Genomic DNA, 24428 nt, shown 5'->3' with positions numbered 1-24428 from the left:
CGTTCAGTAAGCTTGTGTGCACAAGGTGCTGGGCATTCAGTAGATGGTGGCAGTGGATGAGAAGAGCAGTCGTGACATGTCATGGAGAGTGTGCTAGTTTGAATGCAATTTTCCCCATAACCGCACAGGGAGTGGTATTATTTAGAAGGTGTGGCTTTCTTGGAGTGGGCATGGCCTTGTGGGAGAAAAAGTGTGTCACTGTGGGGGTGGGCTTTGATACCGCCCAGTGTGACAGCTGACTTCCTGCTGCCTGCATGCCACCATGATGATAATGGCTAACCCTCTGAAACGGTAAGCTGCCACTTCAATCAAATGTCTCCTTCTAAGAGTTGCTGTGATCAGGGCATCTTTTCACAGCAACAAAAACACTAAGAGAGCTTCTCATGTACAGGGGGCATCATTAATTCATCCAGTCTCATTAGCAATTCTGGTATCCTTTCCATTAGCTGGGGCTAGGGAGACGGCTCAGTGGTTAAGAACATTGGCTGCTCTTGTCGAGGACCCAGGTTTAGTTCTCAGTACCCACACTGACTCACAACTGTTTGTAACTCAGGTTTCAAGGACCAAACATTATCTTCTGTAGGCACTGCAAACGTACGGTGCACGCACGCACGCGCGCACACACACACACCCATATATAACATAAATTTAAATAATAAATCTTTTTTTTTTTTTGGTTTTCTGAGATAAGGTTTCTCTATATACTCCCCAGTGCTGGGATTAAAGGCGTGCACCACCACTGCCCAGCATAGTAAGCCTTAAAAGTCAATCTCAGTGAGGTTGCTGGGCCAAGGCCACACTACTATAAATGACTAACCCAGGTCTGCCTAGCCCCAGAGCCCCAGAGCCTTCATTAAGCTGCAGGGCTAATAATCACCTCACAGGAACTTCATAAGTGGGTTCCAGTCATGTCTCTGGTCCTTTATGGAAACACAAGGACCAGAGTAAGGGTTAAGCTGTCTGTCCAAGATCACAAAGTCAGGTCTATATGGGGCCTTGCCAAACTCCTAGGAAATGTTCTGGCTAGATGGCAGCTAGGAAACAGTTTCCTGGCAGCTGCTCCCTGGCATGGGAAAGGTCCTCAGGAAATGTCTGTGAAATAAGACTGCTCTGGTTTCACAGGAACTGGTACACACCAGAGTCCTAGCACTGGCTTTCTAAGAACTGGAACTGGGCCTGGAGCTGCTTGGGACCCTAGCCTCCCATGATGGACAAGAGGCGACATTACTATTTTCTTACAGACCCAGTGAGGCCATGACATGACCTTGCTGGTGGGAGCCAAGGCTTGCTGCTACCTCCAGCATTGTATGTGTGTTTGTGTCTAGCCATATCTAGTGCTTGACACGGCTGAGTAGCTGCAAAGGGAAAGGGGGACAGGGTGCAAGGAAGAGCACAGACTTGTGGCCAAATAATGTGCTAGTGGTCCCTCCCAGGCCCGCTCACTCTCTACACTAGAGCATGCACACATACACACATGACCTCACCTGTGGAGGGCTGTAGCTGCTCACTGTGGGGGTGCTGGTATTGGCGCTGGAGCCAGGGATGTTGCTGTTTTTGTTGTAGCTGCTGGCCCCTGGGGGATTCCGAGCAGGGCTGTAGCTGGGTGGCGGCGGTGGCTGCTGTGGTGGTGGTTGTGGTGGTGGTGGCTGTTGTGGCGGTGGCTGTTGCTGGGGAGCCCGGTTATAGCTGCCTCGGTTGTTGGAGTTGTTGTTATCCCGGTTGTTGTTACCCCAGCGGTTTTGGTTGTAGCCACCGCCTCCGCTGCGGTTGAAGCCTGCATTGAAAACTCACATGTAGAGGCCACGGCATGGCTATGCCCAACGCTGAGCTCAGTAAAGCAAGCAAATGCAGACAGATGCTCCATTTGAGCTTCCCAGGTCCTTGGCACACTTCCTTGTCCCTTCCCTGACACTGGACTGTGAGCTGGCAAGGCACAGATTTATTTTGGGTGAGTCCAGCTCTACACAGCTGTTCAACAAACTAGAAAGGATGTTGAGGAAGGATGCTGAGCACCAACAGACAGTTGCAAGCCAGTCAATGTAGTGTTAATGGAAGTCCTCAACAGGTTGGGCCAAAAGGCTTCTCCTGAGCCTTTGTACAATTGTTTCTTGTACCTGAACCCCATACCCCAAACACGCCAAAAACAGGCTCAGCGGGGGCCCTTCCTGAACTGCTTCCTAGTCTAAATGTTTGGGGTCGTGTGTCACAACATCTCTTACTAGGACGTTTGTTTGTTTTTTTTTTTTTTTTTTGAAATTTTGTTTCAAAGACACATTTTATTTTGTGTGTGTGTGGCTGGTACACATAGAGGTCAGAAGAGGGAATTGGACACCCAGAGCTGGAGTTACAGGCAGTTGTGAGCAGCTCAATGTGGTTACCGAGAACCAAACCTGAGCCCTCTGGAAACCCCTGGGCCATTCCCCCCCTCGCCCCCCCTCCCAGCGCCACGTTTGCTAACTTAGGATCACACTTTATTTCAGGCACGGAACTACTTATTAAGAATCTGGGCTCACTAGACTCCCAGCTCAACTTAGCTTTGTGCTCATGGGCAAATTAACTGCTCTAAGCGCTAAGAAACATTCTTCATCTGTTTTTAAACCAAAAAGCAGCCCTAATATTTGCCCTCTGTCAGATCTAGAGATGGAACCCCAGATTTCTCAGAGGAGCACATGGTCAGACAGGGGAACGCCAACCACAAGAGACAGCACTGTCTGTGCAAATGGGCCAAGGGCTTCGCAAACAGCGCTGCTGGGAGGCTGGGCAGTGGGAAGGCTCCTGAGGTTACACAGTAGTGACTCCTGCCAGGCCTCCCCCACAGCCTGGCCTTGGAGTGAAGTGCTGAGGGGGTAAATGTCTCACCTCCTCGGTAGTTGCCTCCTCCTCCTCCACTGCCGCCTCCGCCACCTCCTCCCCGGTTCTGAAAGCCTCCTCGGTTGCCTCCAGGCGGGCCTCGGTTGTCGTATCGCTGGAAACCGCCACTACCCCCACGGCCCCGGAAGCCACCACCTCTGTTGTCAAAGCGCTTCTCTGGGGGTGGGCCGGCCTTGCGGCCTTCCTCATTGTACTGCCTCACCAGCTTGTCTGCTTCCTCTCGCTGGAGCTCGATGAACTGAACCTCATCCAGGAAGTCCCCAACATCGGGCAAAGTGAAGTTGGCTAGGAGGAAGGAGCAGGGCAGTTCACCTTCTGACGCCAGCCCTCCTCACCCGCAGCCGGGGCGGGAAGGCTGAAGCAAAGTGGGAGTCAACAGGACGGGTTACCATGAGACCCCCACAACTGCTTGGTGTGAGCACTGGCAGGGGCTAACCAAGATCCTTTCCTTCCCTTTACCAAAGAGGACTTAGGGTCACTCCAGCCTCACCTCAGGGGCTTCAGTGGCAAGTGCAGCCACGCCCCTCTCTCTTCCAAACTGGTGAGTGCCAGAGATGGGAGACAGTGTAGGCCTTCCAGCTGGGGCTCTACACATAGCTTCTCTCATGACACCCACCCCCATCAATCCTGAAAGTTCTTCCCCAGACTGAGACCAGGGGCCTGTTCCCGCATACTCTCTTGAGGACACTGCTGAGGTGGCCCCAGGAGCTGCTTGTTTCCTACCTTTCATTTCTAAGACCGCATGATCCGGGACATCTTTCCCTTCTTCGTCAGTTCTCTTTATTGTGCGGTCTTTTAGGTCCTCATCAGTTGGACAGATTACAATAGCTTTCCGCTGGAAGCCTTCAAATGGTCTCATTTTCCGTCTCTGGGCTGACCCATAAACGTTCGTCTAAGGGTAGGTAAGAGAAGAAATGGGATCTTTAGAGCAGTCTCTCCAGTAGGGCATTATGCAGGGCAGGCACTGACAAAGGTGTACTAGGGGCGTCCCAACTGACACATCCTGTCCCAAACGAAGTGACTTAGGAAACAAACAGCGGGACTCCCAAGAGCCGGCTTTCCTTGTTAATCCTACTTGTTACCAGCACTGCAGTTCACAGGTCCTTCCAGTAAAATGTTCAGACATGTTATAAAGCCCAGGAAAGAACCTCCTCCAACCACCCAGTATCCGCTAGACTTCCCAGAGACAACACTGGGTTTTCAATGTTAACTTGAAGAACTACTTTTATCTTGCTTAATACCAACAGGAATTCTACTGCATGTACTCTTCTGAACTCCCAATCCTCCTGCCTCAGCCTGAGTGACAAGATTACAACATTACAAACTTTTTTTGTTTTTTTGAGACAAGGTCTATCTTGTAGCCCTGGCTGTCCTGGAACTCACTGTAGACCAGGCTGGTCTTGAACTCACAGAGTTCCACCTGCCTCTGCCTCCCGAGCGCTGGGATTAAAGGTGTGAGCCACTATGTCCTGCCTAGTGTTTTTTCTTTTAAACAGTCCATCAATGGAAAGGACATAACCCACCAGTCTTTCTGACACTGTCTAAACTGCTTTCATCAACACCTTAAACCTCTCCTGATCTTCTAAAACACTGGCCTTACCCACAAGTCTACCCAAGGAGAGCGACAAAGTGACAGACAGCCTGTGCTTTTCCAAGATGCAGCTGCCTCCTGGGCAGGCGTTGGCAGAATACATGCAACATCCAGTGACCAACACCCACCATGCGCTAGGGAGGATGAGCAGAGAGCATGACAAAGTCTGAGTGGCAGCTATCAGGCAGGAAACGCATTGAAGAGAAGTGTGGCTTGGCGGAGCCTGGCCCTGTCAGAGCTTCAGCTTGCTACTCTGTAAAACTAAGGACTGGATTTTTTACTTTGTTTCTGGCCCTGTAAGGGCAAACAGCATGAAATCCTCATGCTCACTACTGTGAAGATAGAATATACTCATGCCAACTAAAGCTCTGGGCCCTGGTTGACTTCCCAGCACTCAGATATGAGCCACCACTGATAATGGTCGTCACTGGGTGTGGTGCTGTGGATATTTATACCATGATGCTGACTTGAAGCAACCCAAACCAAAGGGAAAGGTTGCACTGTAGCAGTCTCCCAAGTGGAAAAACATTAGGCAGGGCAGGGCAGGGCAGAAGAACATAGGCTCTGGAGGAGAAGCTGTACCATTCAGAAGCTGTGGGTCTGTAGATAAGTCCCCTAATTAGCCTGAACCTCGGACTGCAGCTGTGAGACGGGGATCACAGCTCCCTCCTGGTGGCTCTGCTAAGGATTCTGCAGGTGTGAAATTCTGTGGCATGCGGCAGGGTAGTGAACCAACGGGCTCCCAAGTCATCCGAGAGGCTTCCCAATGCAATCACCAGGATGAAGTCAGCCTGAGGTCGAGATGGCACAGGCTGGGGTGCCATGAGTGGTAGGAGATCCAAACTGTGGGTGTAGCTGTTTCGGGCCTCAACCAACAAGCTCCCCAGACCAACCTACATGCCAAGCTGAACATTCTTCCCTACTCCCAGAACAGCAAAGGTGTGGAAGGCAGACTCCTACATACTGTGGCCTGAGTAACAAATGATTTTAAGACACGGAGTTGTACTTACAAAACAAGGGTAAAGCTAGGTCCTTGCTATTGCACTCCTTCTCTGTACCCAGACTAAAAGTAAAAGCAAAATTATTTAAGTTTCCTCCTGACACAAAAGCCAGGTGGTGGGTGGTGGACATCAGGATGAATTGGCCCAGACTACTTGCTGATTACTTGGTCCACTACGTCTGGTGCTCACAAGTGATCCTGCTCTTATTCCCCTAACCTGGATGGACAAAGAGAAACACATTCTGGAGGTCTGCAAATGCACACTTGCCCTGTCAAAGTTCCAAAGGAACAGAGAAGTAACCCTGACAAAAGGGCCAATTCTTGTAGTATTACAAGATGGGAGGGATGAGGGCAGAGTAAACTGGACTTTGCCTGGGATGAGGTGTGACTCTAAGGCATCTCCTTGGGCACTGAAGTACCAAGGAGCCCGTTCTGGACAAGTTCTAAGAGTTTATCTTCCCTGTTGCTACCTGGGCTTGGGGAAGGGAAGAGAGCCATGCAAATCTCAGCTTTCCTGGAGGAAAGGGGTGAACTTCTGGTGGCTGTTACCAAAGCAAACAATGAGGTCACAGCCCTGGGGCAAGCCCTGCACTCTGTGGTCTCTGGGGGCTCTGGGACTGTTGCTAGGAGACAACAACAAAAGCCAAGTCAGCTTTTCCAGATGGAGATTCACCACACAGCTCCTGCTCCTGCTCCTGCAGTCCCACAATACTGGAGGATGTCAGCTAGCTCCAAGAGAGCAGCCAGGGCCTGTTCTCAAGCTGCAGACTACCTCTAACCCCAGAAAGTGGGCAGGCAGAGGAGAGCGTGGTAGGAGCTGAGGAGACGAGTGTTTGATTAGACAGACTGAGGGCCCGAGGACACAGAATACACAGCTGGTGACTTCTGCTGACATTTTGAGTCCTTTCAAAAAGGCCTACTGTTTGATTTGTCTACTCTTTCTTGCTATATTCAACAGGGCCAGTCCGGCAGCAGGAGCAGCATGGGCTGGGTTCCAGAGGAGCACATCTGGCAAAGAAAGCTTGTTTTGGGTTGAGTGAGGTGAATCCCAGTGGACGGAAGTGTACATACGTAGGAAGAGGACTGGTCTGAGTGCCAGGAATGGAGCAGGCATGTGGCTCTGGGGACAGTCGGAGCGGGGGGGGGGGGGGGGGGGGGGGAGGGGGGGAATAAGAGGCAGTTTACTTTGGGGCTCTACTCTAGTCCTAGGTTTGTGTCAAGAAAAAAAATGTGGCACCTGCCAACAGGGGAGGAGTGAGCCCAGGGCCTCACAATGCAGTCCCGGCTGGCCTGAAACTCAAAAGATCGGCTGGCCTCTGTCTTCTGAGTGCTAGTATTAAGGCAGGCACTATCATGCTTAGCTAGAACCAAAGCTCTGAGTGTTACTAAGTGAGAATAAGTCAGAAAAGTGGTTGTACCCAGCCCTGACTGACCACTGGCAGTCTGACATAGGACCTGACACATTCCTGGGAGGGTCCCAAAGACTGTAGCCCCCAACTCCAGGTGGGTAAGACAACTTCTTTATCACTCAGAACACAGAACTCCTGCTGTGTATCCTGCTTCAAGGCCTTCTGATAGCCTGGGGATAGGCTGGAAACCTCATTCTAGCGGGGCTTTCAGTAGCAAGGCATTCTTAGTCATGTTCCTCACCGCCACACCCCTGCACACATGACCACGGTCTACACTGCTCTGAGGACAAGGGTCTGCTCTTTCATTCTCTTGACACAAGGCCTACTTTCTGAAGGTTTTTCCTAGTTCCCACTACAGACCCAATTACCCAGTACCTGCTACTTAGGAAGTTACCAGTACATAATCTTGCCCAACTTTAAGGCAGGTTCCTTCCTTTCATGGGGTCTTTGTTTCACCTCTAGTTTATATCTATCCCCCCCCACCCCCCCCACTTCCCCAAGACAGGGTTTCTCTGGACAGCCTTGGGTATCCTGGAACTGGCTCTGTAGACCAGGCTGGCCTCAAACTCACAGAGCTCTGCCTGCCCATGTCTCCTGGGTGCTAGGATTAATACCTCTATTTTTGATGTTCTAAATGTTTCTCTCTGATCCCCACACAATCTGAAGAAGCTGCTGAGATCATGATGGGATGAGAGCTGTGCTTATCAGATGTATTCTAGTGCAGGGGCTGGGTCCCAGCACAGTGAGAATCTTGGCTACTCAGTATCACCAGGCTTGTACAGGGAGCTCTCTCCAAGGATGGACATGCCTGCAGTTGGCACATGTAACAGGTACAGAAGAGCGTACTGCAGGACGTATGACTTGGGCTAAGTCTGGGAATACAAGGACTCAGCATGCAGTGCTAGTCTCTTTAAGACAGCCGCGCATTATTTTATCAACACAACCCTTACAACCACAGCTAATGGTGTGGGCAATGCCAGGAGCTGTTCCAAACCTCCACACTTCCTTTCTCACAATGTTTCCCTGGAACACACTCTTAGAGCTTAAGCTACAACAGGAAGAGCCACTCACTGGCTTTCAACCCCTTTCTTGGCCTCACTGAACTAGAACTTCAGCCCTTGGCTCCATTCAGCCTTGGGTTAACTAGAGAACCGTGTTCTTTACTTTGGAGGGTAAGGAACCTTTGCTTTATGGTTGCCTGGATCATATGGCCTGATCTGTATTCCTTCTTCGACGTCAACAGGCTGAAGACCACAGGCAATCTGGCACAGCCCCAGTCCTGACTCTGGCTCCAAACAAGCCAGCACTAGGTAAGAAGGCTGGGTACTCAGTTCTACTTCCTGCTGGCTGACCCTCAGGACAGAAATGGCATACAGTATGCTGAGTGTGCTAATCTGACCTGTGAAATGAGAAAAGGACAGACAAGGAATTCTTTCTGGGGACACCAAAATGGTAACCTCAGAGTATTCACACGATCATGTGGCCTCTCAGCGCAGTAAGTCCAGTTGGGCACAGACAGACTAAAATCCCAAAGAAGTTTAATAAGAATAGGGCAAAGTGAGTTGGGGAGCAGTGAAAATAGTTGGATTGGACAGCACTTGTCCAGTATTTGTAAGGTCCTGTATTCAATTCCCAGGACAAAGAAGAGAAGCCAAGGATCTCCAGAGAGAAGGCTTAGTGGACCTTTCTGACAGGGCTGACAGTGAAAAACACACTCATACACTGTCCCCAGCTGGTCTGTGCAGGATCTTCAGTCCACATGAAGACAACAGGGTTCCTGGGGATTTCCTTCTCAGGATGCCAGCCACCAGTGCTAGTTACCAGCTCTTTTCATCAAGCCTTTAAACTCAAGCTACCAAGTAGTCAGTGCCACACGTATAGGAGGCATTTCAGCCAAGTTACACAGGGGACTTTACAGGGTGATCTGCTTATTTTTAGGTCCTTTCCCCTCCAGGGTTTCTCTGTGTAGTCCTGGCAGTCCTAGAACTCATTGTGTAAATGAGGCTGGCCTCGAACTCACAGAGATCCGCCTGCCTCTGCCTCCTGAGTGCTGGAATTAATTAAAGGCATGTGCCACCACTGCCGAAACTTATAGGTTCTTAAGAAAGGATGAATGTGCTGGGCAGCGGTGGCACAAACCTTTAATTAATTCCAGCACTCGGGAGGCAGAGGCAGGCGGATCTCTGTGAGTTCGAGGCCAACATCGTTTACGAAGCGAGTTCCAGGACAGGATCCAAAGCTACACAGAGAAACCTTGTCTCCAAAAACCAAAAAAGAAAAAAATAAATAAAAGAAAGAAAGAAAGCATAAATGTAAGGTTTAACTACAGATCCAGAGACAAGTAAACACCCTTGGCTGCTACTCCATGAAGCCTAGACAAATGGCAAGTGCAATGCTATGTAGGCAACAAACACGTGGAACTCATTAGACAGGGATTCTAAGCTATTTTAGGCCACTTAAGTCTTCTGACAATGCTGAAACCATGCATGTTTTTAATCCAACTCAAAACGGACCAAACCCCACCCTTAACTGAAATGTAGATAGAATACTATTAGTTACACATGTGCTCCCCACTCATGTAGCTGTGCCCAGCAGCTAGAGCACCCCAATTCTACAGAGCAGGTAGTGACACACACCAGCTGCTCTGACCCAGGTCTGTCCTTATAGAGGTGTGGGCCCATTAGGCTCTCCATTTTACAAAGTAGGATGCCGAGATTCACAGGATAAAGTTGGCTGCTCACAAACATATACCTAGCAAATAACAGAGTGGGGGCCCAGCCCATGAGGCTTAGAAATCTTTGCCTCTCCAGGCTGGAGAAATGGTTCAGTTAAGAGCACTGGCTGCTTTTCCTGAAGACCTGGGTTGGACTCTCAGCACCCACATGACAGCTCACAACTGTCTGTAACTCCAGTACCAGGGGCTCTGATGCCGCTTTTGGCCTGTGTGGAACCAGGCATGCATGTGGCATACTGATACACATGCAGACAAAACATGTACACATATTAAAAAAAAAAAAAAAATCTCTGCCTCTTTCATTTGGCCATATGACTCTTGTCTAAGAGTGATGAATGACTAGCAGGTCTGGGTCATGGTCCCAAACCCCACCAGATTCAGCTCAGAAAGCAATGTGAAGGGTCTATAGCCATCCTCACGTATGGTGAACCCCTGGCCAGCAAGCCGCTACAGCACATTATGGAGAAATGAGAAAAGGGCTGGAGGGGAATTCCCATGCGTGACTAGGCCCCTTCCCTCTCCCACGCTGGTCTTCAGTACCTGATCTAGGATGTAGTTGCGTTTCTTTCGGGCAGCAATCTGAATGAGGCGGTTGAGGCACTGAGTGGCCTGCTGGATCAGGACATCCCAGCGGCCAGCATAGTTCCGCTGTCGACGCAGGCCCATCACCTGTGGGCAAGAGGCAATGAAAGGCAAGTGAGCCTAGGTACTGGACAGCATCCAAAAGCTGGGAGATGAGTAAAGTGATCCACAGGCCACCCTTACCCGCATCTTATCCATGATGGCATTGGTACCCAGAATGTTGTACTTCTTAGAAGGGTTGGAGGCTGCGTGCTTGATGGCCCATGTGGTCTTGCCGGCAGCAGGCAGGCCCACCATCATCAGAATCTACAAGAACAGGACAGGGAAGGGGTGCTGTGAGACAGCAGCACATGTGGCATGGCGGTATAGTGCCACCCTGGCTGGACGGTGCCCATGGTGATGACTCTGACCTCCTGGTTGCCTCTGGAAAATGGAAGCAATAGCATCTATCTCAGTGCTGCTGTTGGGAGTCAAAGACTAAGGTCTGTCACAGGTAAGCATCAAGTCACATCCCACCAACGGCAGTTATGGAATGACGACTTTGGCAGGAGAAAACCGTGACCTTGCACCACGGACTATTGTAGTCTCAAGACTCTGAGAATGGGAATTGAGTTGTGCCCTAGGTCATGAACTCCATTTATCATCACATTTAGATTCCAACAAAGACTACATGTAACCTAAATGCAGAACAAGGGGAATGATTCCTTTGCGAGGCCACTGAATGGTGAGTCAGGTGTGGTGATGCACACCTATAGGCCCAGCTACCGGGGAGGTTGAGGCAGGAAGATGACAGGAGTCCATGGAGTCTGAGGCCAACTCGGGTAACATAGCAAGACAGTCTCAAAACAAGTTGTATAAAGGGATTTTTGTGCAGTGGGACACAGACCATAAAGTATGTAAAAGAACAGGACAGCAAATTGCTTGTCATGTTAAATGGAAAACATCAAAAACAGGATAAACTCCAAAATCTTGGTAGAATTATGTATGGGAAACCTAAGATTTCTATATATTGCTAAATTTTCTAAAACAAATAAAAATGGTTCATGAGAAGTATATATATCTTTTTTTTTTTTTTGGTAAATGTACATTGGTGTTTTGCCTGCATGAGCGTGTCAGGTATCCCGGAACTGGAGTTACAGACTACTGTGAGTTGCCATGTGGTTGCTGGGAATTGAATCTGGGTTCTCTGCAAGAACAGTCAGTGCTCTTAACCGCTAAGCCATCTCTCCAGCCCTGAGAAATATATATCTTAAGAAATAAAAGTCACAACTACATCATCTGGGAGGCTAGGGTAGGACTGCAATGAATTCAAGGCAAGCCAAGTGCTATATAGACCCTGGTTCATTAAAAAGAAACAGAAACAAAAGGTCATTGGCATAGCTACCTGAGCCACTTGTGCTCTTAGCCCTGAGTGGGAGGGTGGAATTGCTAAGCCTCTCCAAGAACACTGGGCAGCAGAGTGCACAGTTATGCTGTTCTGCTCTGAGGAAGCCTCTTTTCAGATTCAGGCCTTGTTGAAGAGTAGTGAAGTCATTTCCCTTTGGGACGTCACCCTCAGAACTGTTTTTCAACTCCAATCTCAACCCCAAGGAACTGGGACAAGGAAGCCCAAGTTTACTTAAATTTCTGTCCCCTTCCACAAGCTACTTAGTGCCCCTCCTCTGCCTTGGGTGGCTCTGGTCCCACTCACCTCACACTCTGCTTTGCTCTTTGGTCCAATGGTGCCCCGGATCCGCTCACTGAGGGGAAGGTGCTGGATGAATGTGAACCCTGGGAGAATAGAGCAGTAGGGCTCTGCCCTCTGCCCAAAGTTAAATTCCACAGCACAGTTCTTCACCAGGACATGAGGGTAGAGGGCCTGACCCCCTAAGGCTTCTTTCTGGATTCGGAAGGCAATGCCCATCCACTTGCCATTCTTAGTAAAAGAAAGCTCCACATCATTTCCACATTCAAAGTCCTAGGAGAGAAATCCAAGGGTAAGTCAGTGGGATGGTGGACATCTGTAACCCCAGTATCTGGAAGGCTGAGGCAGGAGGAGCATCATTTTAGACCAGTCTGGGCTATATGAGGTCTTATCTTTGTTATTATTGTTGTTGTTGTTGTTGTTATTATTATTATTATTATTATTTTGGTTTTTCAAGACAGGGTTTCTCTGTGGCTTTGGAAGCTGTTCTGGAACTAGCTCTTGTAGACCAGGCTGGTCTCAAACTCACAGAGATCCATCTGAAGATTTATTTATTTGTTTGTTTGTTTGTTTATTATGCATGAGGTCTTATCTTAAGAACAAAAGCACAAAGGCTAGGATACCAACTGTAACTCTTAGCTTAAGACACCAGCACTCACAAATGGGAGAGTCAACGCAGGGAGTAAACAGCCATTTTTCTGGACCCTGGTGCAGTCTTTCGTGGTATACACACAAGTCAGGCCGCACAGGTAAAGTTCAGACATACTTTACCCAAACCCTCTCCTTACCAAAGATCTTGAAGCTGGTAACATATCTGAGATGTGGATGAAGGCAGAGGTTGCCTTGCCCTGTCCACAAACTGACAGGGCAGTCTACACAGAGAGACGAAAGAAGCCAGAGCAGGAGCTTTAGCAGCTGAGCCCAGCTAAAGATGTAGCCTTCTGTTTGTTCAACACACACTCCAGGGGCTCTCAAACTCTTCCTGGGACATGTCTGTGCTGATCTGGATCCCATGCAATTCAGGGGGCACCAGGGAATCAAACAAGGAGTCTCAGTATTATAACCGTCGTGGAGAGAACTTATGTTAGGTCTTGACCAGTAGATGGAAATGAGCTCTGTGCACAAGCCGTGCAGTAAAGGAATACAGGCCAGGTAGCCTGACACATAAAAGGCATCATTCAACTGTTTACTGAGTTGCTGAAGTTTAGTGGATCCTATTTTGTGACCTTAAGCAAACTATTTTATCTTGTTATTTTATCTATGGGGGGGTATCTGTGATATAATACACAGTGTCATCATAAGAATATGATAGGTAAACGCATTTCACACAAGGGATGCATGTTGAATCCGAGCTCTCACTATAAGCTGCCAGGCATTGCTGGTGTTAGAGGTTAGGGCTGTACTTGTAGGTGAGGAGCCTCGGCTCCCCCTTAGGGTATGAAAGGCTCTCCAATTTACCTCTAGAGTTTAGAACCACTGCTGATGGTGGAGCAGAGCACTGACTGGCCAAAAGGTCACTGTGGGTGCTGGAGAGCACCCACAGTGACAGTTAGGATGAGATAGCTGAGCGAAGCCAAGTACAAGTTCTAGCTTCTGACAAGACGGTACAAGATGAGATTAGGATTCCACCTTGAGCTTTCCATCAAGTACCAGTGGAGGAGTATCCATTCCTGAGGAGCTTTCTGGTTCTCTATCAGCATCCTCCATGCCTGCTAATTCCTCACCACACCGTAGGTCATGTCCATGCCAGGCACACAGGTCAACACAAGCCCAAGGGACTCCTGCCTGAAGTACAGTCACCTTTGCTCTAGCATGGACATGAAGAATGTGGGTGTCACCCGCCTTGGGCACCACCTTTATTAGAACTATCACAGTGCAAAGAAAGCAGCACCCACAGCTAACAGATCTGCCCACACAGCCACCTGTCCAAGGCAGGGTTGTTGATAGCACTGCTGAGGACACACCTCTGTGCTGCCCTATGGCTGCAGCGACTCTACTTCCTACTCCTGAAATGCACCATCCGTTCCTTCTCCATTTGGAAGGCTGCTTGGTCCTTTCTCTTTGTCAAGAGATCTGGCACAAACTTATCCCGTTTCTCCAGATCCTGATTTTTATACCCCCTTCAATGCCCCGCAACAAACTCTCTTTCAAGTTATGACATCCTCTAATAAAAAGGAATTGTATGTGGAGCCTGCCTTTAAACAGAGTTGGATTTTATTAAGAATTGAGTATAAATGTTAGGGAGACAAAGATGCTTAAGAAAAGAGTGGGTGTGAACTTTTCAAGCTATGGCCCCTTGCTGGTACAGTGGCTCACACCTGCAATCCCAGCACTTGGGAAGTAGGAGGAGGAACTCGAATTCAAGTGATTTTGAGATCCTGTTTCAAAAACCAACTAGGTGCTGTGGTACAAGCCTTTCATCTCAGCACGCGGAAGGCAGAGGCTGGGGGAGTTCTGTGAGGCCAGCCTGCTCCTCATAATGAGCTCCAGGCGCCAGTGAGACCCTGTCACCCCCCCCCCAAAAAAAAAGGTACTCATTGCTGTTCCTGCAGAAAACGACCCGGGCAACGTAGGTTCAGTTCCCTGTACCTATTGGCAGCTACAAACTCTAACTCTATAGCTCCAGAGGATCCGATGCCCTCTTCTGGCCCCCACAGGCAACACACGTACACGGTGTCCAGACATACATGTAGGCAAAACCTCCACATACACAAAGTAAATAAATCTGGGCCCGGAAAGATGGCTCAGTGGTTAAGAGCACTTCCTGCTCTTGCAAAGAACAAAGGTTCTCCCAGCACCCACCCAGCGCTTACAAATACCTGTGGCTCCAATTCTAGGTGAGCCTGTTCTAGCCTCCAGGGATACCAGGCACATATGCAGTCCACATACATACATTCATGCACAACAGCCATACGCAAAATATTAACAATAATAATTAAGCTAAAAGCAGCAAAAACTCCCCTTAAATCTTTACAGTAGGTAGGATGATCTGTCCAACACAGGATAAAAGCCTGGAGTTCCGTCCCACCATATGCCCACAGAACATCATGCTGATGATACAAGGGTTTGGCAAACATGGTCACAACTTCTTGGAAGTGCTGTCCTAGTGGCAGCTGGCCATCAATATTTGAAACTACAGGGCTGATGAGCTGGTAAGTAAGTGCTTAGTTAGCAATGAAGCTTGAGAACCCAAGTTTGGACACCCAGGCCCCAGGTGGGGAGGGGACAGGAAGAGCCCTAGAACGTGCCTGACAGCTAGCTTGGCCAGAATGATGAGCTCCAGGTTCAATGAGACTGATCCTGTTTCAAAAAAGTAAGGTGGGGTGGCAGGTTTGGTGTCATATGCAGTCAAAGGCAGAGGAATCTCTCTTATTTGAGGCCAACCTGGACTACACAGTGAAATCTCGTCTTAAAATGTGCACATGCATACATGTACCCTCCACTAGACACACTTATAAGCAGAAGTCAACTTGGGAAGAAACACTATATATCTCCCCCATAAGAATGCACAGACGTATGCGAAAGTGCTCATGTGAGCACAGCCAAAGCTGCTCGGGAGGGGAAGAGGGAGCCGTGCAGGGTCCACATGGAGGGCCACAGAATGTCTCTGAGGAACCCTGGCAAGTGGCAAAACAGTAAGCATTTCCTTTGGCAGTATCTCTACCTCTCTCTACCAGTAGACAACTATCAGGAAGCACCAGGAAGATCAGCCTCCAGAGGAGGGAGCTCTAGCGCCTCCATCACGCCGTAAGGAGAAAGGCTAAATCAATCACGGCCATGAAAATATCAGCCCCAATTAAAAACCAAACAGGGCCTTTAGGTTTCTGCAGTCCTAGAAAAAAGATCTCAAGGTACATGGGTAAGCAAAAGCTAGAACAAACATGCTGCCTTTTGTGTTAAAGAAGCAAAACAAGTAGCCCCTCTCTTGTATCCAGACTCCCCCCAGAAGAGGTGGCTCCTGTGTGCAGCTGGGACTTATGAAACAATGGGTGGGGGCAAGAGCTAGGCATCCTTTTACAGTCTTTGTTCCTCTCTCTAACTCACTCGACTTCATTTAAAAATGCTCCTGAGTTAGCTCCGTATCATTTGCGTGGGCACTGGAAAATTGTCAGGATAAGTGAAAAAACTGCATTCAGGACTATAGAATATAATCGTCATTAATTTTTGTCTAAAAAAAGTTGTCTTACTAGAAAAGCACAGTATGGTGGTTGTATGCTTTTAATCCCAGCACTGGGATGCAGAGGCAGGTAAAATATTCCCTGCCCTCAAAATAGACAGACAGACAAACAAATAAATAAAGGTCATGAATGAGTTCCAAGAAAGCCTGTCTCTCTCTCTCATACACAAAGGTCATATAATACATAGGAAGGCTGGGAATCGGTTTCAGACTAAAGGAACTAAGACAGGGCAGCAGAAAGCCACACGCCCTGGTCAGCACCCAAACTAAAAAGTCTTCAATTGCACTAAAGCAAGCCAATGAGACAACTGATTTAAAGGTAGGCTGATGGCAGTTACACCTTTAACAACAGTACATCAGTCTCCTGTCAGGCAAACGGCAGACTTAAATACACAGGACATGTTAAGGGTTAGGAGATATGCAGCCGACTCTACTGTCAATGGGTCAAATATAAAAAAGAAAGCACGGGTGTGCATACGCACACACACAAACACATACAGCAAAAGTGGTAAAAGGTTCTGAAAATACTTTCTCCCCCCAAGGCAGGGTTTCTCTGTGTAGCTTTGGAGCCTATCCTGGAACTCGCTCTTGTAGACCAGGTTGGTCTCGAACTCAGAGATCCGTCTGCCTTTGCCTCCCGAGTGCTGGGATTAAAGGCGTGCGCCACCAATGCCCTGCCTGAAAATTCTTTATTCTTTTTTTTAAAGTTTCTGTTTTGCTTTGGCAATGATGGAGTCCTTTTCCTTCGTGTTTTTACTTTCCTTTAAAAAATTTGTATTATGTTAGTGATGCATGCCTTTAATCCCAGCTCTCAGGAGGCAGAGGCAGGCAGATCTCTGTGAGTTTAAGGCCAGCCTGATCTACAGTGTAAGTTCCAGGACAGCCAGAGCTACACAGAGAAACCTTGTCTTGAGAAATACAAAAACCAAAAACTTTACTGACTTTTTTTTTTTGCAAGTCTCAAGTAGCCTAGGCTAATCTTAAACTTCCTATATAGCTGAGCAGGACCCTGAATGTAGGGTCCTCGTGTCTCTACCTTCTGAGAGCTAGGATCAGAGGCATCACCGTGCCCAGTTTCAAGAGCTGATGACGCCTGAAGCCAGGCTCCGGGCACTCAACATGCACTCTATCAGCTGAGCTGCTTCCCCAAGGTCTCTAAGTTGAAATCATTTTCCAAGTCAAAAACAAAACAAAAAGCCTAAAAGACAAAAAAACAGAGGAACTTTCTTTCAAAAGGAGTTAGTTATGTGAACAAATAAGGGCAAAAGATAAGATCCAAGGACATATCCTCTGGGCAGTCCCTTCCTTTGGGGCCTCATGACATAGTTCCCAAGGGGGCTTGTAATTAGCAATGCCAACTGTATGAAGGGGTCCACTGAGCACTTACTATGTGCCACATTATTCTAAGTGCTTGCTGGGTTAAAACTCAACACAAGAGTTAGGTAAGTACAAAGATTCTCACTTGGAGACTAAAAGGGAAGTTGTCCAGGGCTGTGAACCTTAGAGCAAGAACTGAGCTCAGCAAGTCTGGCTCCAGAGCTGAAAGCTACCAGCCAATCAGTGATGGCTGCTCACCGCTCTCCAGAACTAAGGAAGCAGCACAGGCAGGCACCCCCTATCTTCTGCTCCTGCTCTGCCGGAGGGCAGCGCACGACAGGAAGTCGGCTCAAGTGAGGTCGGTTCAAAACACAGTTGGGAAGATAAGGTGATGCCATGGGGGGGGGGGGGGCAAAAGCCAACAAATGCCTTTGAAAGCAGACTGGCTATTTCCCAACAGAGAAATTCTCTAGTTTGACTGGAAAATGTCACTGGGGTAACCATAGACAGAGGGATCTGTGGACACTCGAAATCCTCAAATCTAAGGGACCACAGTCAGCTCTGCATAAAGACAAGAAGGGAAAGGATGGCAGAATCTCACACAGATCAGTAATCCCTACTCTGGAGGAGACACTATCAAACCATCAGAGACAATAGCATGGAGAGAGTGGCCGGATAAGCACAGACAACGATACAGGTACCCTGAAAACATCTACATCAGGCACCTGGCCCTGCCAATTCCCACAGGCTGCCAGCACTCACCGCAAAGCAGCCAATCACATCGTTCTCTGCAAATTTGTCTCCGTAGTTTTCAAAGCGGCTATTGGTAGACTTCTTCCCTGTGCCTCCATAACCATAGGAAAAAGGCTCTTCACCTGAAGGAAGGCACAGGCAGGTTAAATCTCTGATGGACACAACACCTTCACAGCTGCCACAGTCATTGTCGTTACTATTTTCAGACAGTCTCACAGTGTAGCCCTGGCTGTCCTGGAACTCACTCTGTAGACCGGGCTGGCCTCAAACTCACAAGTCCACCTGCCTCTGCCTCCCAAGTGCTGGGACTAAAGGTGTATGACACCATGTCTGGCCACTACCACCATTTCAAAACTGAGACAAACATAAAATGAGATGACCTTTTTTTCTCTTGAATAGGTACTGCAGAATGCCCAGGCTGGCCACACATTCTCAGTCCTCCTGGACAGCCAGGACTTAGTTTGTCTCTGCACCTGGCTCTGACCTATCTTTGTTGTTTCTGAGATTGGGTCTCATGTAGGCCCAGCTAGCCTCAAACTCATTATGGAGCCAGGTCTGTCCTCAAACTCCGATCCTTCTGCCTCCACAATCCAAAAGCTGGGATTCCAAATGTGTGTCACTATACTCTTGAACTGATTCTTCTTCTGTTACACTTTTAAACATTATTTTTACCTATGTGTACGTGTGTGTGTGCCTGCCTGAATTTATGTGCACCATGTGGGTCAGGTGCCTGGCGGTGCTGTTACAGGTAGTTGTGAGCTGCCTGATACAGGGGCTGGAAACCAAACCTAGGTCCTCCGTAAGAGCAACAAGCACCACCCCTCCCCCAAGATTAGGTTTCTCTGTATAGCCCTGGCTGTCCTGGAACTCGCTCTGCAGACCAAATTGGCCTCGAACTCACAGATATCTATCCTCCTGCCTCTGCCTCCTGAATGCTGGGACTAAAGGTGTGTGCCGCCGCCGCCGCCACCACCACCCACACCACCCCACCACCACCACCACCACCACCACACCACCACCACCACCACCACCACCACTGCCTGGCTCAAATTTATTCATTTTTATGTGCACTGGTGTTCTGCCTGCATGTGTGTCTATGGAAGGGTGCCAGGGCTCCTGAGATTAGAATTACAGATAGTATGAATTGCCATGTGGGTGCCGAGAACTGAACCTGGGTCCTCTGGTAGAGTAGTCAGTGCTCTTAACTGCTAAGCCATCTCTCCAGCCCCTCGATTTATGAATTGTAAATAATGAATGCTGCTACATATACGAATAATAAATAGCAGTTATTATTATCATCATGTGTGGCTGGGCATGTACAGAGAGATCAGATGACAACAACCTTGCAGGCTCAGTTCTCTTTTTCCATTTTTTACACAGGTTCCAAGGCCTGGACAAGGTCCTCAGGCTTATGTACCAAGTGCTGTTACTGGCTGAGCCATCCCACCAGGCCTTACAGGCCTTTTACCTGATGTATTTTTCTGTGTGTGGTACTGAGAATTAACCTAACATACCTACTTTTAAGGATTTTTCTTAAGTTGTCAAGTAATTACAAGAATAGGAATTCAAGTAAAAAGGTGCAATTAATTTAAATGAGCTACAAAAGGAAACTTGTTAAATAAATACAATAGGGTCAGGCTGTAGCTCAGTGGGAGAGTTCTTGTGAGGCCTTAGGCTTGACTCCCAGAACCCACTACAAAACAAAAAAACAGCAACAGCTATAAAATAGAAAATTATGCATTGGCTAATAAACCATACTTTTTTACAAAATTCAGCCCATTATATACTACGAGACCAGACTACATAATGTTCACAGCATGACCCAGTTTGAGCACACATAAAAACCAAAGGGAATGTCCAGAAGACTGTAATGGTGACTGGGTCCAGCACCTTATGAAAACTGACCTCTCAGCAGGCAGCCCCTGCTTCTCTGCCAATCAGCCTGCTGCTTCTGCTCTTACTCTAGGCTCTATTCTGGACAGAAAATCCATAAAGAATCTTAACAGGACTTAAGAATTTATTTCAGTACGGTATGAGGGCAGAAACGGTTTAAGATAAAGGGAACAGGTCTCTGAAGGGAACTTTGGAACCTCTCCTAAAAGACAAAGTGCAAGAATTAACTCTGAAAGAGTTGCTGTGACAGGTCCTCACGACAGACAGTGACACACAACCATTTGCTGCACCTGCCTCCACCCCAGGGTCGGTGTTCTGAGTCTGACATTAGGAAGAGCAGCTTAGGAGCCTCGAGAATCCAGGGGCAGGGCGATCACTTTTACTGAGGACTGCCTGGCTGACCTTCTTACCTAGCTGAGTGCTGCAAGAGTCCAAGGACCAGCCAATACGGACAACGTGGGGGTCGGGCTCTGTAGATGGAAGGTGCTTCACGGAGATTTCCTCATTGATCTGAGGACAGAACATAAGAAGGCTCAGGATTGATTCTCTCAAAGCTGCTGGATTATAAGGCAACATGGCAGTAAGTGTATCAGGCAATAAACAGTGATGGTGCTTCTTGGTGGTTCATGCCTGTAATCTCAGCACTCAGGCGGCAGAGGCAGGAGGACTGCCACAAATTTGAGGCCAGCTTGAGTTACACAGTGAGGGTGAAGCCAGCCTGGGCCAGTGAGATCCTGCCAAATAGATAGACCGATGGTAGATAGGTGGATGATAGATTAGATAGATAGAGACAAAAACAGAGAAGTAAAAAAAAGACTTGGCTGCTGGAAGAAGAACTCAAGCATCTCTCAAGAGCCTGTTGTGATGGCAGGGACTCTAAGGTGCCACAGAGAGTGCTTCCAAACATCCCGCCTCTCCTTTTCAGTCTTAACACTCGCTGCAGGGGAAATACTTTCATAAGGCTGTGCACTGGATCCCCAGCATCATAAAAACAAGACAGTAAGTGCACACGCTTTGTACCCATGTGCTCTAGATCATCGACAGATTCTAGGTGCCCGATGCCCAAGGATGTAGGTGTGGGTTTGCAAGAATACCAAGAACACTGTTCTTAAAAAGCCAGGAAGAAAAACATCAATAAGAAACCAGGTACATTATGGTACAGTTAAGCCACAGAGCCAATTAAAAAGATGAGGCAGAACTAAGGTAAGAGTATAGAAAAACGTCCAAGACACAATAGCAAGCAACAGAAACAGGGAAACAAAATCACACTTAACATCCACATAGCCCTTCGTTCCCTCTCAGCTCCCTTTCAAGGGAATGGATAGGGTGGAAAGCACAGGAGAATGTCCACTTTTAATTCTGCACTCTGTGCTACCTAACTGCATCATGATGGCTACCTGGTATCCCTATCTACCAGAACTGGTTTGTAGCCTTAGGTAGATACCACATTCCACTGACTTTCAGACATTTTTTCCTATGTCTTTACCTGTGAAAGAACAGTTCATCTTTCAATCCACAGAAGAAAGCTGTGTGGTTTGACAGTATTTCTTTAACTGGAACACTAAATACTGTTTCTTCAGTCAATGGTGTGCCAGTCAGTAAAATAAACCTGTCTTGGCTGCACTTCTAGATTGGGGTGTGAGAGCACTTATTCATGGCAGCACTGTAAAGATTAATGGAGACAGATAGTCCACACGAAGAGCTCCGTGCTGCCACTGTGTGTGAAGGGCTCTACAGATACTATCATAAATAAGTTTGGACACACAAAGAATACACGAGAATTGCTTTTCCAATGCTGGGGGTGGAAGCCACTTTCTGTGAGCATGCACAGTGTTACATTCCCCGCCCAAAAGACTGCTAACATATACGTGACCTCGGGGGAGGCACACAGAAAGGATATGTTAATTAAGTAATGTTTGCCTTTTAATTCTACAATCTGCAAGCTGAACTCCTGTTCCACACAAACACACACTATTGTCATAAACTTGACACGGAACTTTGGTAATGACCAGTGCAGGCAGCTCTCTGACCTGCTCTCCGTGTAGCTTTCCCTTTAAAGTAGTGGTATCTGAGTCCACTCTCCTTTTGTAAACTAGACTTATGTATGTGATGTATGCGTGCACACTGTGGTCAAGAGGACAGCTCCCGGGCATTGACCCTCTCCCATCATCCGGGTGAGAAGACTTGACTGCAGGCTGTCAGCTGTGGCTGCAAACCTCTTGCCTGCTGAGCCATCTCCCTGGCCCTGGAGTGCATTCTTTCTTTGAGACGACCCCTTTGCCCACTTTACAAACATCACCATTACACTGTAGAAAAGAACATGGTTGTCCAACTTTTTTGAGACAGTGAGTCTGTGATAATGCTGATGCTTTATTTTGTTTGCTTGGACACTGTTCAAGCTAATCTAGTATCTTATAGTCACGGCTCTGATCAAGGTGGCTGGTGACAGGCTACTCCAAAGAATAGACCTGCTTTCCGTCTAGTCTATCTTTCCTACTCACCTTCATTTCAAAACACACACGCCCCCTTCTGACTCCATAGCTGGCGCGGGCTCCTGACCACAGGTATGCAAAGCCCTCGATCGTCAGCGGATAGCCACTACTCCGGTCCCGGGCCACTTTGAAGTGCAGGTCGCAGTTATCTGTGGAGGAAAACCCCAGAAAATGGCTGATGTTTGGGGATCACCTAGTGGGGCTCAAGGATAGGCTTCAGGAAGTTCCTCAGAAACTCTAGTAAATACCTTCCAGAGGAATGTGCCACAACCTAAGGAGAGGGTCACAACCTTCCAAATTCAAACACATTTCTGGACATTGAGGGTTCCCCCATCACCACACAGGTTAGCCAACTCCCAATGCTCACTGTTTCAGAGCACACTTCTCTTGGCAGCTGTGGTAAGAGTATCTGACCGGAACCACACCTGCCATCTGGGTGTGCCTTCCATCCCATGCATAGTGCTGGCCCTGTAAAGCCAGTCCCACCGTCTTCAGAGAAGCTTTTCCCACAAGGTGCTCTCATTTCATGGCAGGCTAAGCACTTCTGTCAATACACCAACATTTAATCATATGCGGCCTCATGGACCACTGCAACCCAACACCTTCAAAAATGGTTAGCTGTCTTTGACAGCTTGTGAGAAGAGAACGTCTACGTCTTTATAATCACTAAAACACAAAGCCAGCGCTCTATAAGCACAAGCTATGGAAGAAGCACCTGCTGTGTTGATAAAGTACACCGTTCTTAGAGCCGAGTAGGCTTCTGGGTATAATAAAACAGACTCAGTGGCTCTACCACTTGGACTGACTTCAGTGGCCCAGGCCCTCTGAATCACTTCTTGGTGGTCAGAAGTATAGTCAAGGTGAAAACTACTTATACAGTGGAGGACAGAGAACAGGCCAGTATCTCAAAGGACAAAGTGGCATTGGTTTCATTAGGAACGTGAGCAGCTGATGGAAACTGGCAAGGCAGTTGTCAAAGAATTAAGTTTCCCTAGCAGCACTCAGATTCCCCGGATAGAGACAACCCCTTGTGCACACACGGTGGTACGGGGCTTACACGTTCTTTTTGGGACCTTAGATTGGGACTCTCACTGGGCATCCAGAGGAGGAAGGCACCATTTCTCCTCTTTGTACAGAAGCAGGAGAAGCAGAGCTGCTTGCCTAGGACTCGACAGCTACACTTAGGAGTAGGCCTGACTCCACCCGAGTGCCCTGGCTCTGGAGCTGTGCTGGACTCAGGGATGGGTCAACGGCTCTGGACGGTGCTAAACACAGATTGGAAGAAGGTAGACTCAGACGGGCGCTTTCTGGACTCACAGGTGTCAATGGCAACAAGGGTGTCATCAAAGTCATCTTCATCCTCTTCAGCAGGAGGCTGAGGAGAACGGCCCCTGTGTTGGGAAGAGGGGAAAGTCATGTAATAGTTGGAGGGATGTGACTAAAATGGTTGCTGAGATTTACAAGGGGCTCACAACTGCTTTCTGGATCACCATTTCTCCCAGGGGCTACCAAGCACTTGCTGAGTATTAACTCCCAGCATAAAGACAAATGGACTGCTCTGTAAAGAAGGGCATCAGAATCACTCAGGAGCCTTTCAAATCTTTCTCTTACACCCACACTCTGCACACTGTGAACTGCCACCCTCAGCGGAGGCCACAGTACTCAAGTTGGGACAGTTAAAGCAACGAAAGGCAAGGGCCTGGACAAAACTGCAGGACCTGCCATGAACCCATATATCAGGCTTCTCCAAACCCTGCATCTGAAAGGATAGATATGACCCACTTTTTTCTGCCTCTCGCTCTCTTTAAAGTGTCCTTAATTATGAACAAGGTATCTTTCTATAACTGTTAACACATTGGTGATTTCTGCTGTCCAGGAATAACAGGCAGAAGGCTGAGCCCAACACCCAGCAATCTGCTGGGATG

General features: G+C 48.2%; 1 protein-coding gene across 6 annotated transcripts in view; it reads right to left on the bottom strand.

Moving 5' to 3' along the window:
* The window catches only part of Hnrnpul1 (heterogeneous nuclear ribonucleoprotein U like 1), a 36373-nt gene that overhangs the window by 2074 nt on the left and 9871 nt on the right, over nucleotides 1-24428 (bottom strand). For all 6 annotated transcript variants that reach the window (XM_027430393.2, XM_035449572.1, XM_027430388.2 and 3 more), the window contains exons 4-13: nucleotides 23821-23894; nucleotides 22513-22652; nucleotides 20422-20521; nucleotides 18128-18240; nucleotides 11878-12144; nucleotides 10371-10493; nucleotides 10146-10274; nucleotides 3595-3763; nucleotides 2860-3156; nucleotides 1485-1774 (exon numbers count right to left, since the gene is read on the bottom strand). In XM_027430393.2, coding sequence (XP_027286194.1) covers nucleotides 1485-1774; nucleotides 2860-3156; nucleotides 3595-3763; nucleotides 10146-10274; nucleotides 10371-10493; nucleotides 11878-12144; nucleotides 18128-18240; nucleotides 20422-20521; nucleotides 22513-22652; nucleotides 23821-23894 — 1702 coding nt within the window. The remainder of the gene's footprint in view (nucleotides 1-1484; nucleotides 1775-2859; nucleotides 3157-3594; nucleotides 3764-10145; nucleotides 10275-10370; nucleotides 10494-11877; nucleotides 12145-18127; nucleotides 18241-20421; nucleotides 20522-22512; nucleotides 22653-23820; nucleotides 23895-24428) is intronic.

The sequence above is a fragment of the Cricetulus griseus genome, chromosome 9 (genome assembly GCF_003668045.3).
Source record: "Cricetulus griseus strain 17A/GY chromosome 9, alternate assembly CriGri-PICRH-1.0, whole genome shotgun sequence".
Classification (NCBI taxonomy): domain Eukaryota; kingdom Metazoa; phylum Chordata; class Mammalia; order Rodentia; family Cricetidae; genus Cricetulus; species Cricetulus griseus.
The sequence above is the reverse complement of the archived record's forward strand: the minus strand, read 5'-3'. Positions and strand labels throughout refer to the sequence as shown.